Source organism: Achroia grisella, unplaced genomic scaffold (genome assembly GCF_030625045.1).
Source record: "Achroia grisella isolate CSIRO2021 unplaced genomic scaffold, CSIRO_AGI_Agris_v1 utg719, whole genome shotgun sequence".
NCBI classification, from domain to species: domain Eukaryota; kingdom Metazoa; phylum Arthropoda; class Insecta; order Lepidoptera; family Pyralidae; genus Achroia; species Achroia grisella.
The window spans coordinates 1,048,647-1,064,162 of record NW_026713002.1 but is presented as its reverse complement, the minus strand read 5'-3'; the positions used below and the strand labels follow the sequence as shown (position 1 = coordinate 1,064,162).

Sequence of the window (15,516 nt, the reverse complement as noted above, 5' to 3'; positions counted from 1 at the left end):
CTCGCGCGGTTGCCCGCGCTTTTTATTAGTATAATTTTAACATTGCTTATTTGTGATCTTATGTAAGAACTATCATGACTCCCATCCAACCCCTTGTAAAAAAAATTGAGACATGGTCGACCCCCCCTACCCCCTAAATCGTCTTATATAATATATGAATGCCCCCTTATCATCCATTAATAAAAATAGTAAAGTATCAAGAAGTGGTATTACACACGTAAAACTACATAATCGATGCATAATGTTTTCTCATTTTCATGTGAGTAACCTTAGCTCGCAGGTTATCGGCTAGGTATTTGTGTAGGTACATTTGCTATAGTATAGGCAATTTATATGAAAATCGAGTTATTCGAGCCTGCTGGATAAACTGGAGAATCCGACGGGCGGCCATATATAAGTAATCATTCGCGCGCTTTCGTCAGTCGGCTACAGATACTTACCGACTACAGATTATAACAGTAGTTACTGGTGCGTTCCAATTTTAAAATATTATTATTGTTGTTTAAAATAAAAATCAGTGCATTCAATATGTTAAACAAATATAGTTTTGTTTTTTAAATTTTACTTATTTTGTATTAAATTTTCGACATTGTTAATGAAAAATTATAGGATAGCAAAAAATTCAAAGTGTGCGTTTTAAGAAAAATATAAAAAAGGAAACAAATTAGTATAATTAATAAAACTTATCGTTTCTCAGGTGGAAATTAAGATGAGAAGATTCGGGATTTATCTCACCTTGAGTGTCTTATGCGCTTTATGTAAGTACCTATCTAGATTTTCTTTTATTTAATTTAAATTAGCTTTATTAGTTTATATTTCTTATTAATAACGAAATTATTTTAATAATATATTTGTATTGTATTTTTCATCCTCAAAATTATTTGTAGATATTTAATTTATCTTAGAATGTTAATAATTTGGTAGCAACTTAAAATCTTTTCGCCGGACTCAAATAAAAATAGTTAAGTATTCAAAAAATGAACTTTGTGGAGTCGGTTGTAAAGAAAAAAATGAATGCTTACGATGTCCTATTGAAAACTACAAAACATATAATTGCATAATACCTTTTTTATTGTATTTTATAATTTAATTCGGTTTTAATTTTATTGTTTTGTTTTTCTGTTCTTACCACTAATAGATCGTTTATCCAATATATAAAATTCTCATGTGGCCAGTGTTTGGGCATGAAATTTGCCAATTTTGCTTTTAGATTGGCTAAAAGCAAAATTGGCTAATTTCATGCCCGTTTATAATCAGGAGCGGGACTCCAGTCACACTTATAATTTAAATTTATTCATTAGTTAAATACGTAACAAAAATTGTATTTGTACAAGCTAAGAAGGATGAATCATTCATAACAGAGTCATTAACTATAAACCTACGTACAATAAGTGAGTAGGTACAACTTAACTGCATTCATAAATATTTTCTCCATTATATTCTAATTTGGAAAGCCCCGAGAAAAACAATTGTTTTTATTTCAAATACCACTGCTAATGGTGTTTGAATTCCTTACTAGTATTATAAATGCGAAAGTAACTCTGTCTGTCTGTCTGTCTCGCTTTCTCGCCAAAGCTTGAAAATTTATTTCAAGCTTTCAAAATGACGAATCTTTCATCTCCACTTAGGGGTATAAAAAAAAGATAATAGCCGATTCTCAGACCTACTGAATATGTATGTAAAATTTCATAAAAATCGGTCAAGCCGTTTCGGAGGAGTATGGTAACTAACATTGTGACACGAGAGTTTTATATATACGGTGTGCGAAATTTCTATTTTCATCCGTCCGAGCATTTTCGTAAAAAGGGGTACAAAGTTTCTGCTTATTCGTGCAGGCGCTGCCCAGTCCGGCAAGCCGGTGCTACTCCGGGATACACCGGCTGAGGTCCTCTTCACCTACAAAAAAACCCTGGACACACAAGCTCCTTTCGTCGTCGAATGTTTGACTGAAAATAAGAATGAACCAAAGATAAAGTAAGTTGCTTACATCGTCTTTTTATAAGATTTTATATAATATAAAACTACCTACTCGCCCCGGCTTCGCACGGGTTTACATGTATTATATAATATAAATACTTAAATACTTTGTTTGGAAATACATAATGTTCATAGAAAACCGATAGAAACAATTATACTAATGAATACTAAGCTTTGTACCGTGCGAGGAATCGAATCCGCGACCATCGGAAGTTACGCGGTGTGCTAAACCGCTAGACCACCCAGTCCGTCATAAGTTTTCTATTAAAATTAGAGTGTCTGTTTGTAATATTGAAATAACCGTTTTTTTCTACATGCATATGAATATAAATACGATATATACCCCAAAATAACATTTTTTACAATTTTTGTGTCTGTCTGTCTGTTTGTTCCGGCTAATCTCTGAAAAGCCTGGAACGATTTTGACGGGACTTTTTCTGGCAGGTAGCTGATGTAATAAGGACTAACTTAGGCTACATTTATTTTTGAAAAATAAAGTTAAAATCCACGCGGACGAAGTCGCGTGTACAGCTAGTAGTTATATAAAACGTTATTTTCCATTGCAGCTACAAATGGACGAAAAACGGTCAACCTTTGGACCTAAAAGCCAATCCAAACATTGTCCAACGCCAGAACGAAGGATCTTTGGTTTTCATAAGCCCTCACCAGGAGGACCAGGGCATCTACCAGTGCTTCGCGGAAACTCCCCAAGGAGTCGCCAGTACTCGGCAGATATTGGTCAGACCGACGTACTTGGTTGTGGAGAATAAAGTGGAACCAGTGCACCATAAGCCTGTTGAAGGTATAGTATCTGATATATATGGTAGTATGTCGTAAATGTTTACTCTGTGTTATCCGCCTAGATCTATGTATGTATGTGTATTATTATTATTATTATATATGAAGATATCCGCAGAATACCAGCGTCGTGGCACCCCGTCACGACATATGCTAAGCGGAGACCTATTTGGTACTATAAATTAATATAAACCTATATAATGTAAACTAAAATTTAAAAATTATTTTCAGTGTGCTATGTACCAAATAAACAATTTTCTTTCTTTCTTTTCTGATATACGAATGATTAGGAGTATTTACTAATTGTATCACGTGATGACGTGATATCATATGTACTGATATTATATGTAGATATATATACATATATTTATTGGGGGGTTTTGGGCTATTGTCAAGTACTATGACCTGTACCACTGCGACCTGCATAAATCTTTTGTTCTCGACCTTTTTCAAAGTTTTGCTACCTACACCCGTCAGGGACAAAAATTGACGATATTCTTTTTATCTCCTCAGGATAGAGTGTATACTTACCAAAGGAGTTATTTCGTTTACGCATGCTACAATCACATAGGTTGTGTCCTCGTCTGCTTGGCAAAATCTGCAGATTATTGTTAACGTAAGCCGTAATTTCTCCATGTCTTTATTAAATTTGCAGTGGCCAGTGCGGGCCCTAGTCATGATGCATATATTATTTTTATTGCAATAGCAATAGTTACCTTATTTTCTTACCTTTCCTTACCTTATTTTGCGTGTGGTTATTTTATTTTTATACTTGCAGGTCGTCCATTCAAATTGGAATGTCCAGCACCTAAAGCATACCCAAAACCCAATATAACGTGGAAGAGTCAGCTCCCGTCGGACCCAAGTCTCTCTGATGATGTGAGAGACAAACGGATCACTATTGGCCCTGACAATGCTTTGTACATTGCTAACGTCACCAAGGAGGAGGTAAGTGTTAACGTACCCTTTCTACTGTCGCAATGACATTGACGCCGTCTGTTTTGACTGTCTGGTATTCCGCATCCCCCTAGGGAGGAGAAAGTTAGGACCTCGGGGCGAACCCCATTGCCTCAGTATCTACTCCAGGGGCAACAACCTCCGGGTGGTTCAAAGTCCCTAGGGCAAGTATACATAAAAAAAAAGAAAGAAACTACTTAAAGCTTACTAAACGTTGTGCCATACTTGGGGCATATTGTTTTTATTTGCTTTTATGTTTTTTTCATGTAGTTGTTTGTTTTTTTCTTTTTATTATTATTTTTTCCTGTCTGTGAGAGCAATTCTCAACAAGACTTCTCACAGATGGGGCTATAGTGTCCGAGTACAATAATTGGCTCCTTCGCAGATGAGAGGTTAAGAGTTATACAGCGTCATTCTCGACGATCGATCCCCCGTCCAATTCAAACGGGGATCGAAATTACAACGTCTTGAGCCGAAGTTCGAAACCCTAGCGTTGCCTCCAGTGTAAAGTCATATCCGTTAGCCGGGAGTTGGCCTTCAGCCTCTATCCTTTCATAAAGACATGATTGATTCAAAATATCCAAATCTCGTAAAGCGCACTCACATCACGTTTTGTTGTCGTCAACTCATCTCTTAAATGATTAATCAATGTATATAATAATAAAACATAGAGTAGACCGAAAAAAAAGCATAACTGTGTTTGGTAAATGATCATCATCTGCTTCTTCCTTATCCCATTTATTTGGGGTCGGCGTAATATGTTTTTCGCTTCCATTCATCCCTGTTCGCAGTCATCGCGTTATTTACTTCTTTCTTACTATATCATCTTTCACACAGTCCATCCATCTCTTTTTCGGCCTTCCTCTGCCCTTATAACCATCCACATTCATTTGTTTGGTAAATGATATGTGATGATAAATCTATACTACAGGTAAGCGATAGGTTCATGTACGTCTGTCTGGCCAAGTCTCCAGCCGTTCACGACGAGGTGCCTCTCGCGAAGCATTTCATCGACTCGCTGACAGAAGATAAGCAGAAGAAGCATCATGAGGTTGTGGAACAGTACCTTACCAAGGAGGTGACGGGGAAAGTCGGAGAGCAAATCATTCTGTACTGCATTTATGGAGGAAAGTAAGTATTGTAAAGGTGTTTCAGATAGTTTTCTTGAGAGGTAGTAGGTTGATGCAAGTAGGGTCTATTTCAAGCTCAACGGGGGCTCTATATATATGTGTAGCCACCATGATGAAAACATTAAAATCCCTTCATATGACGACCTCGGTGGCACAAACATTTGTATTCATGAGTATGATTGTTTGTATCGATGTTTTCTATGTATAATACGTATGTATTTACAAAAGAAAATCTATGTATATGTATCAGTTATCTAATACCCATAACACAAGCTTTAGCTAGCTCAACTTGGGCCTAGATGGCTCTGTGTGAATTGTCCTGAGATTATTATTATTACACCCCTTTCATCCCCTTATTCTTTTTTTTTATTTATATTCAAATAGCCAAATCCTTTTATTTGTATTAATACGTAGATCTACATATGTCCCAATATTTAATTTAATTCCGTTCAGTAATTTTGGCGTGTAAGCGAGACAGACAGACAGCGTTACTTTCGCATTCATAATATTGGTACGAATTTATTGAGGGTCCACACATGTCTATCTATCTAGTATCTATGGTACCTAGAACACGCACTAGAATAACCTCAACACGCTTTTATAGTTGTACATTAATAAACAATACGCACCTACCATCGACCATTTACACTTTCACCATTATATTTATTTCCGCTACTACTATAGTATTGATAACTATACTGTATCGACAATATATTGACAATAGAATTAACAATAAAACATCAATTGGCATATATTCCGGATGCCTTTGTATACCAAACAAAAACGTACGACTGTCATCCGAAATGGGGTAGGTAGAAGTATTGTCAACTGTTCATATTGTGATAAACTTCCACATTTCGCTTGGCATATTTAAATTTAATTCATTCATTCAATTTAAGAGCTACGCTCTTGTTTAGTGATGGCAGAGTAAAAATTTAGGGTTGTATGTATTTTTACATACACGCGTAAAATAATTATATAAAATGTATATAATTTTTTTTATCGAAAAATGAAAAATATTTTTTTGTCGTGAGCCACCCTTAACACTTAAATAAAAAATAGTTATAAACATACTCTCAGACCTACTGAATATACATATAAAAATTCATAAAAATCAAGTTGTTTCGGTGGAGTATGGTTACTAACATTGTGACACGAGAATTTTATATATTAGACCACAGATAATATAATATTGCATATATTAAACTAACAGCCCAGTTCCTGTGGCTAAGGTTCTTGAATAAAATAATATTGCGACTATAAATTGAGATGTAAGCAATCTTTCAAGTTAGATCAAATTGCACATAATGTGCAAATCAAATTTGCAATCGTTTCCGTAGTTATTTTTAGAGTATGATAATGAAATGGTGCACCCGCCTGCGCTAACGGTTTACGCTGGCGGGGCATCAGTGGAGGATGATAGAATGAACATGACGTCAGATCAGTTAGCCCGTAACGTGATAAATTCACCGGGAATTTATCACGATGGTTTCCAGGTGGAACCGCGTGGAGGTCGACCTGACAGGGTACATTGCTAGCAATGGAGTTATTAGTCCATATCACTAACTAGCCCCTCCGGGGGCCGTTTGAACGTTGCCGGGGGCCGTTGAAACGGGGGGGCCGTTTCCGTAGTTTAGGAGTCCATCGCGGACAAACAACGTGACACGTAATTTTTATATATAATATTATTATCTTTACCCACAGTCCCCTTGCCCACCCCGAGTGGTTCAAAGACGGTAAGGAGATCGACAACCCGCCTGGCTCCCGCGTAACCAGGTACAACCGGAGCGCCGGTAAGAAGCTGCTCATCCGTGAAGTACTGCCTGAAGACGAGGGCCAGTACACCTGCGTCGCCAACAACGAAGTTGGCAAGATACAGAATCATACCATGAGACTAACTGTCATCAGTAAGTAATCTTTTTTATTATCGAACTAGCTGTATACGCAACTTCGTCAGCGTGGAATTTAACTTTATTTTTCTAAAATAAAGGTAGCCTAAGTTACTCTTTATTACTGGTGTAATAAAGAGTAACTTAGGCTACCTTTATTACACCAGCTACCTGCCAATAAAAGTCCCGTCAAAAGCGGGAACAATCAGAGTTAATCAGACAGACAGACAAAAATTGTTAAAAATGTTATTTTAGTGTATGTACCTTATTTATATTTATAATGTAGATGTAGTAAAAAACGATTATTTCAATATTAGAAACAGACACTCGCAATTTTATTTATATGTATAATCGAATGAAAATGTCTATTCAAAAGAACAACACACTAGTTTCTTGTTTATTCTTCTTGTGATGAGTCTGCGTTCCGAATGAGTGGTAGAATCAAAAATATGACTATTCAAATGTGCTTGTATTGACGTTATTTGAATAGAGATTATTTCTATTTCTAAAAGAAGTTTAATAATAACTATTTGAAATATAAAAAAAAACTATTTGAATACTATTTGCTACTTTTATACTTTTTCTCGTGCGAATCGATATTCACGCAGGAAAGTATGAGCATGAACCTAAATACAAAAAAGAAAAAAAAAAAAAACGTGAATTACCGCGCGCGCCGCTAATGAGCGCATTCCCGCGTCAAATACAAAGTCAAATTCAATAACTATTTATTCATGTGGGACATTTTAGCCGTTTATGAACGTCAAATTTTTTATATTATAATTTATTTCCCTACTGTCCACTTCAGTATATATAGTAACAATCCAATTGAGAAAAACTGGCAAGAAATTCAACTAAATTACTTAATGTGCCTGCTCTAGTGCCTTTTTGTAACAATTACTTATCATTGCAAAATGACGGACATCTGACTATGCAGAACGATTATATATTATATAGTTACTGAAAGTTTATTAAGTTATAAGCGTTTCTTTAGTAATTTAAATCTGTTTTTTACGGTGCGAGAAATTGAATTCGTGACCATCGTAGGTAACGCGGTATACTAAACCGCTAGACAAACGAGACTGTCAAATATCATAACACAAGCATCAGCTATTTTATCTTGGGACTAGATGGCGCTGTGTGAATTGTCCTGAGATTATATAATTCAATAGAATAGAATAGAAATTCGATTTATTTCCTCAACTTTAGCTGTAATTATTACTATTATTATACGAATTTATTTATACTTTAGGTGCTCCAATCTTCAAGAAGAAACCAGAACAGATAAAGAACGTTCGAGAAGGTCAAGATGTGAGCATTCCCTGTGAACTCACTGCTATTCCTGCAGCACCCACATCCTGGACTTACAACGCTGCCCCTATCGGCAAAGACAGAATAACAATCACCAAAACAGGGCTGACCATAAACAAAGTTAAAAAGTCCGACTCTGGATACTATGGTTGTGGCGCCAAAAATGACCATGGACAAAATTATGCTGAAACACTTTTAGTGGTTGCTTAAAAAGTTAAAAATTATAACCCGTTCATTTTAACTTGACGCATATACTCTCTTCCTATGGTTTTTTTTCGGACTACTCTAATGCTGTTGGCCACAGCTGGCCTTTATAGCATCACCAGACGACGTGCAGATGGCACTTCAAACCCGCTGAAGGATTATGAAGCGACTGAATTCCAACACCGCTAGGGGTTCGGCCATCGGCTCAGGCCGTCGTAATTTCGGCCATATAATTAACTATTTGCAATAGACATACTTCTCTTTCGATGTATTTTGGACAATATACATAGTTTTTAACAAATAAAAGTATAAGTGTAACGCATGTTAAAATGAACGGTTTATACTAGATGACGGGTTTATATTTCCGCCATTGTGTCTAACAATACAAGCCAGTTTGTCTTGGCACATTGTATTTAATACTTAATTATTTACAACAACAGAATTCTCATTTCTTTGCTAAAAGCAAATATCGAATAAAACTATTTTATCACCACAAGACCTGTGCTCAGAGTAGGTACTGAAAAAAATGTTACTCCAAATTTATTACTAATAATTTATCTATGATCTTGGCGCGAAAACTGTGAACTATATCTTTAAATACTGAATACATGCACTGAAAATTTAAGCAGTATGGTCTTGTGCTTTAGCGTACTATACGGAACGATGAAACAAACACCGAATTGCAATGTACCAAGATTATAGCTGGATTGTAAATTATTAATGTAATTTATTTATGTCGTAATAAAATATTTAACAGCAATGTGTTTTTTATTCATATTAGTAATTCAAATACTAAAATTTTTATTAAAACAAATATAAATGACTTGCCCTCTTCCGTTATTTTTTTAACCGTTAGCGCAGGAGGGTGCACTATTCCATTATCATCCATAAAAAAGAAAAAGAACTATAAAATGTTTAATTTATATACCTATATGTAAAAAGCAACAGTTTAATTTCAATCTGAAAGAACTTATGTACTATGCAATGGCTGGTGGCAAAATATATATATTACTATAATTTTAGATAGCACAGAAGAAATCTTTTGAGCAATTTATATATCAAAACAAATTGATATTTATATATCCGTAGATATAGAGATAATCAAAATTATCATCATCATATATCATTTAAATATATTGAATTAAAATTAAGCTGAACGTAACTACATTTAATTTAATACTTTTTTGGACTCCTGTTTTTTTCGAAATTTCTTTTAGAGTTTTGATATACTTTTGAATAGTTCTAGAGTTCTTTATTAACATTTTAAACAGTTCCGATGTTTAAATTAAATCATGCGCTAATTTCACGCAGTTCTTTTAATTAAAATTCAAATTTTTCTTTCTAGTCTTTTTTGGTTCTGTTTTTCCTGTGACAGAGAATTTTAGGGAAAGGCAAAGGACTTGACTCATACAGCCAATCTTTTGTTACTATAACAAATATGGCATGACAACTCCGTCACTTGTGACAGTTGCTCTTGACATTTTTCATGACATTACAACGCGTATAACCTAAAATATATTAAAATTTAACAAAACAAAAGCCAAAATATACATTTACAAACATGTTATTCTTATATTTAATGAGTCTTCTGGCTCTAGTCATCCAGGCGGTGTTCGTAACATTAGCTATTGGTGAGTAAATAAAGAAAAAATAATAATTATTATTGGGAATAAGTCGTTATATTTTGCCACAATAAATACCTAAAATGCTATTATAATAATTTTATAAGTAAAAATCATATTATTAATATAATGTAACGTAATATTGCATTTATTACTAACTTGTTACTATACATATGTAAAAACGTTATCAAAAAGTACATGTTTTTTACAAGACAAGCATTTAAATATTAAATTAATTTAAATAATTTTTTCTTTTAAAGTTTTAAATTTACACAGAAGTATTATATATCATTTTAAAAGTATTTAGATAATGATTAAGATGGCCTGGTTAATTTAATTGACTTATATAAAAGGAGGAAATTCTAGCTTCTAATTGTGAGAAATGTCATGTTTCTATTTTATCAATGAAGTGTTACAATATGAAGTGATGTGCATGATGCTGTTTATGTATATTGGTGATGGTTACCATTTACCATCAGGTCTGTCAGTTTGTTTGATCATTAAAAATAATTGTAGTATTTATGTTTGCAGCTGCAGGCCTGTACTACTTGGCTGAGCTGGTGGAAGAGTACACAGTCATGGCCAAATATATAATTACATGGACAGTTATTGTGAGTATAAAGTTATATTATAGGGGTTGTTTTTATATTTATACAGATACTAGCTACTCACCCCAGCTTCGCATGATTGTACATGTATTATATATATAAACCTTTCTCTTGAATCACTCTATCTATTAAAAAGAAACCATTCAAAATCCGTTGCATAATTTTAAAGATTTAAGTGTACATTGGGATGCACAGACAGCGACAGCGACTTTCGTTTTATACTATGTAATGAAATAGCAATATAAGAAAAATGTTAGGAGTATAGAGGTTTATTCTATATTCTTATTTAATATACACACATAGGAAAATAATATCAGTAATAAGGAAAATGTAATGCACAAGAGCAAACTTATCTCTAAATTAAATATATCTACAGGAAACCTTAGGAAATGTTATAGGATAATGTGTTGAGAAATTAAGATATTTATTCAAAGTATTGCCAAGGAGTGATGTAAAAACAAAATGAATGACTATAACAGAACTATAAACTTATACTTGAACTATAAATTTAGAATATAAAAATATTTTTAATAGACCAGTTACAATAGAATCAGTGAATAATATATATAATGATGACTAGCTGTCTCCGCAACTTCGTCCGCGGGGAATTTAACTTCATTTTTCTAAAATAAAAGAATTTCGAAAATAAAAGTACTATAACACTATAACATTAGGTACCTGCCAAAAAAAGTCCCATCAAAATCGGTCCAGCCATTTCAGAGATTAGCCGGAAGAAACAGACAGGCAGACAAAAATTGTAAAAAATGTTTGTTTGGTGTATATACCGTATTTATATTCATATGCATGTAGTAAAAAACGGTTATTTCAATATTACAAACAGACACTCCAATTTTATTTATATGTATAGATGTAGTAAAAAAAGTTTATTTCAATATTACAAACAGACACCCAATTTTATTTATATGTATAAACTAATTACAACATAAATTGATTGCATTGAAAGAAATCATTTTCATCATATACAGACTCTATGATCTAGCTGTTTAGTACACCATCTTACTTCTAAATAGTCACAGGTTATATTCCTAGCATCAGTTAGGTATATAACCAGTGAATATATAATGATAATGATAGTGAGTTAAATAATATACATATATATCTAGACTGATAGAAACAATAATACCAATGCATAAAAATGTTTGCTCTGTGCAAGGAATTGAACCTTTTTTTTATACCACTATAGTGGCAAACAGGCATACGGCCCATCTGATGGCAAATGGTTACCGTAGCCTATGGACGCCTGAAACACCAGGGGTGTCACGTGCGTGTTGCCGACCCTTAAAACCTGCAACCATTGTAAGTGAGAAAGTGTGCTAAACCATTTGGAGTGGCCGTCAATCTCATTAATTCTTTCAGATCACAGCATCATTACACATAGGACTGATAATATTTGAAGATATACCACTCCACCTGAATATCCTGGGACTTGTGCAGCAATCGTTACATGGTGTGCTGCTGAGGCAGTTCCCAGTGGTGAGGGTGACGAGCGCCACCTTCATAGCTGCGGTGGTGGTGTTGGTGACTCATCATTACTTCGCCTTCCAATTCTTCGGCGCTGTATACTTCAGTTTCTCAGAGGTAATTATTTCAGTAAAATTCATACAGCGCCATCTAGTTCCAAGCTAAGCATGGCTGGTTATGGGTACTAGACAAATGATATAAATATAGGAGAGAGACATTATAAATAATATACATAGAACACACCCAGACTGGGAGAAGGGGATTTTAGTAATGGGAACTGGTAACTCTCATTGCTAACAGTGTATCATGTTAGGATGACCTCCACGCGGTTCCCCTGGTAACCATCATGATAAATTCCTGATGAAATTGTTGCGATGGGCTAACTGATCTGACCTCATTTTCATTTTATCATCCTCCACTGGTGCCCCGTCAGCGTAAACCGTTAGCGCAGGCGGGTGCACCATTCCATTATCATCCACAAAAACACCCAGACTGATACAATCATACATGAGTACATAAACTTGTGGCGGCGTGACGAGCCGGGTCATGTGCTCCCTCTAATATGGTTGACTGAAATGATGGCTGGCTCATCCGTCTTACTCGTGAACGGATGCTTCTTGTAGGGACTGGTCAGTTCGGGTTACAAACACTGATTAGACAATTTGCTTTTGACAATATTGGAGTAGTATACGCTGCTGGTGGTCACACAATTCTGCCAAATTTGAATTTAAAAATCAATCTATATTATTGAAAACATGTACAACATTTATTTGAAAAGGATACGAACCGAGTTTCTTGTCTGTTCTTTCATCTCGAAAGCACTCCGAACTGACGGTAGATTTTGACATATCATAAGAGTCTGTAATAGACCTACATGACTAAAGACATTTTGAACTTATTTGTCTTTTTTTATTGATATAATGTATAATATATTAATCAATAAAAAAATCAGCATAATTAAACAAATATATTACCATTCTGCACTCCTCTATTCAAACTGTAAGTGTGCGTAATTTCATACTCTGTTCGCGCAATTTTTGCTTCACGTTTTAATTTTGTTTCTTAAATTCAGGTGCTGTCCTACTTCACGCTATGCCTGTGGGTGGTGCCGTTTGCGCTGTTCGTGTCTCTGTCTGCAAATGATTACGTTCTCCCCACTACCGGTACCGAGAAACAACCGTTACTTGGTAAGTGATGCGCCATACATCTCATGTGTGTTCATGGGCCTTTTCTGTGGGCGTTTTGACACTCACGCAAACACACACACACATACGCATGCGCATGCATGCACGCACGCACGCACGCATGCATGCACGCACGCACGCACGCACGCACGCACGCACGCATGCATGCACGCAGGCACGCACGAGTGTCGTGTTTCAAAGTATCTACCGAATAAATATGACTATCATTTCATTTCGAAACTCAAAGTTATGGGTACATGGATATTCACTATACATTAAACAATATAGTCATAGAAACAAAACTTTCCGGAATCGAATCCGTGACCATCGGAAGGTGAAGCAGTTTATTAAACCACTGGGGTCTAAAATGTTTGCTTCTTTCCAGGTGATAACAACGTGGTCACAGATTACCTATCACGCAAGTCGAAACGGTACAGTCTGCTGTCATTCTTCAGTTTCGCCAAAGAATCCATACTGCCTCAGAGAACCAAGAAAGCGTTCTAAGTATTAAAATTGTGTGAAGACAAATACTCAATGTACATAAATAGGTAAGGTTTTATACGTAAAATACAGGCTGGAAAGACGACGGAGACCGTAGAGAAAATGATAAGCTTAGTGTTGCCAACATAAAAAAAACTGCCAACTTTAATAAAAAATAAAATTAAATTTCCGGACAATTCACACCGTATATATAAAATATTTTTAAAGGATGATAATAGAATGGTACACCCGCCTGCGCTAACGATTTACGCTGGCAAGGCACCAGTGGAGGATGATAGGACGTGCATGAGGTCAGGTCAGTTGGCCCGTCGTGACAGATTCATCAGGAATTTATCACGTTTGTTTCCAGGGTAGCCGCGTGGTGGTCAACCTGACTTAATAGTTCACATTGTTAACAATATCTTTCTCCCTATCTAGTCCCAAGTTAGGCTGAGCTTGTCTTATTACTGTATAGAGGTACAGTAATGTAGCTCTGATTAGTTTGGGACTAGATGGCGCTGTGTGAATTGTCCTGAGATATTATTGCATCTATACGCTGCAATATAAGGTATATATCCCCAATAATAAACATGTAATATTAATTTTCAACACACTCGATCGTAAATTGGATATATTTTCACCAGTTTTCGATATATAAAGCAGCTCATAAAACATGCGTGCGTTATAAACGCAAATAGTGATGTTATGTTCCATAACTGCACTATTTGCTTCCTCACCGATCGATCCCCCGTCTAATTCCAACGGCGATCGTAATTACGACGGCCTGAACCGAGGTTCGAATCCCTAACGGTCAGACTAAAGTCGTATCCGTCAGGCGGGAGTTGGCCTTCAACCGCTCCGTAAGTCCTTCCTTTGGTTTGGAGTGTCATCTGCACTCGCCCCTCGTCCGGTGAAGCTGTAAAGGCCAGCTGCGCCCAACAGCATTAGAGTAGTCCGAAAAAAACATACTATTTTTTTAATCAAATTTCGAACTGACCGCCGCGCCGCGCTTATCAGTAAATAAAGCGGCGGTAAAGCATCAGTGAGCACCACAGTTTTATACTTGAGTTTATTTAAAATCAAGTGTGTTGAAAAACATCGTACGATATACGTGCGTATAACACACTCGGCTCTATTACACCCTCGCTTTTAACTCGGGCTGAAATTCCGCCTCGTGTGTTATAACCATCATAACGCACTTATATCGTAAGATACTATATGAACAATTGTACAAAATACTATAATGTAATATAACATTGTAATTTCACTGCCTTCTCTCAACTGATATATTACTGCGGTAGAAATAGGTAATTTTGTAATATATTCATATAATTTATTTACTTTAAGTATAAATTAATTTTTAATACGTCTAGTCATTAAAAGACATTTGTTAGATTTTTTTTACTGGACAATTAACACAACGCCATATAGACCCCACGGTAAGCAGAGCTTATGTTATAGGTAGTGGGTCCTAGAGAATTTATATATATATTATTTTTTTTTTTTTAAATACATGCATAATATACATAGAAAACACCCAGACCGATACAAACAATCATACTCATGAATACACATGTTTGCACCACCGGCCGCCACTGCAGATTTAAAATAAATTTAATAAGTTTTTATGCGCCAGAATATTCCACAAGCTGACTTAACACGTTGTAGACCGCATTGAAAAATCTTATTTCTCACATAGGGGCCCGCATTTTGTTATTGTTAATTACGTGAGGCTATGTCAAATTAACTAAGTCCACTATATGCCGTATCTCTTCGAGGGACCAGCGGATGAACTACTGTTCATTAATTGAAATTTAAATTAGAGATGAAACGGATAGTTGTGCCGAATATTCGGCTAACTTCATGCCGGATAGCCG

At 35.4% G+C, this 15,516-nt stretch overlaps 2 protein-coding genes across 2 annotated transcripts; both read left to right on the top strand.

Annotated features, from left to right (window-relative positions):
- Positions 1 to 709: 709 nt before the first annotated feature.
- LOC131850235 (hemolin-like) lies at positions 710 to 8,770 on the top strand. Its single transcript, XM_059200404.1, has 7 exons — positions 710 to 758; positions 1,836 to 1,974; positions 2,544 to 2,779; positions 3,554 to 3,723; positions 4,664 to 4,863; positions 6,567 to 6,769; positions 8,001 to 8,770. Exons 1-7 carry the CDS (start codon positions 710 to 712, stop codon positions 8,267 to 8,269), a joined length of 1,266 nt encoding a protein of 421 aa, XP_059056387.1. The 3' UTR covers positions 8,270 to 8,770.
- Positions 8,771 to 9,746: 976 nt separating this feature from the next.
- On the top strand, positions 9,747 to 14,182 carry LOC131850273 (protein TEX261). The gene is made up of 5 exons (XM_059200466.1): positions 9,747 to 9,894; positions 10,417 to 10,496; positions 11,871 to 12,092; positions 13,048 to 13,162; positions 13,545 to 14,182. The coding sequence occupies exons 1-5, from the start codon at positions 9,825 to 9,827 to the stop codon at positions 13,661 to 13,663; spliced, it is 606 nt and encodes a 201-aa protein (XP_059056449.1). The 5' UTR covers positions 9,747 to 9,824; the 3' UTR covers positions 13,664 to 14,182.
- Positions 14,183 to 15,516: the final 1,334 nt, after the last annotated feature.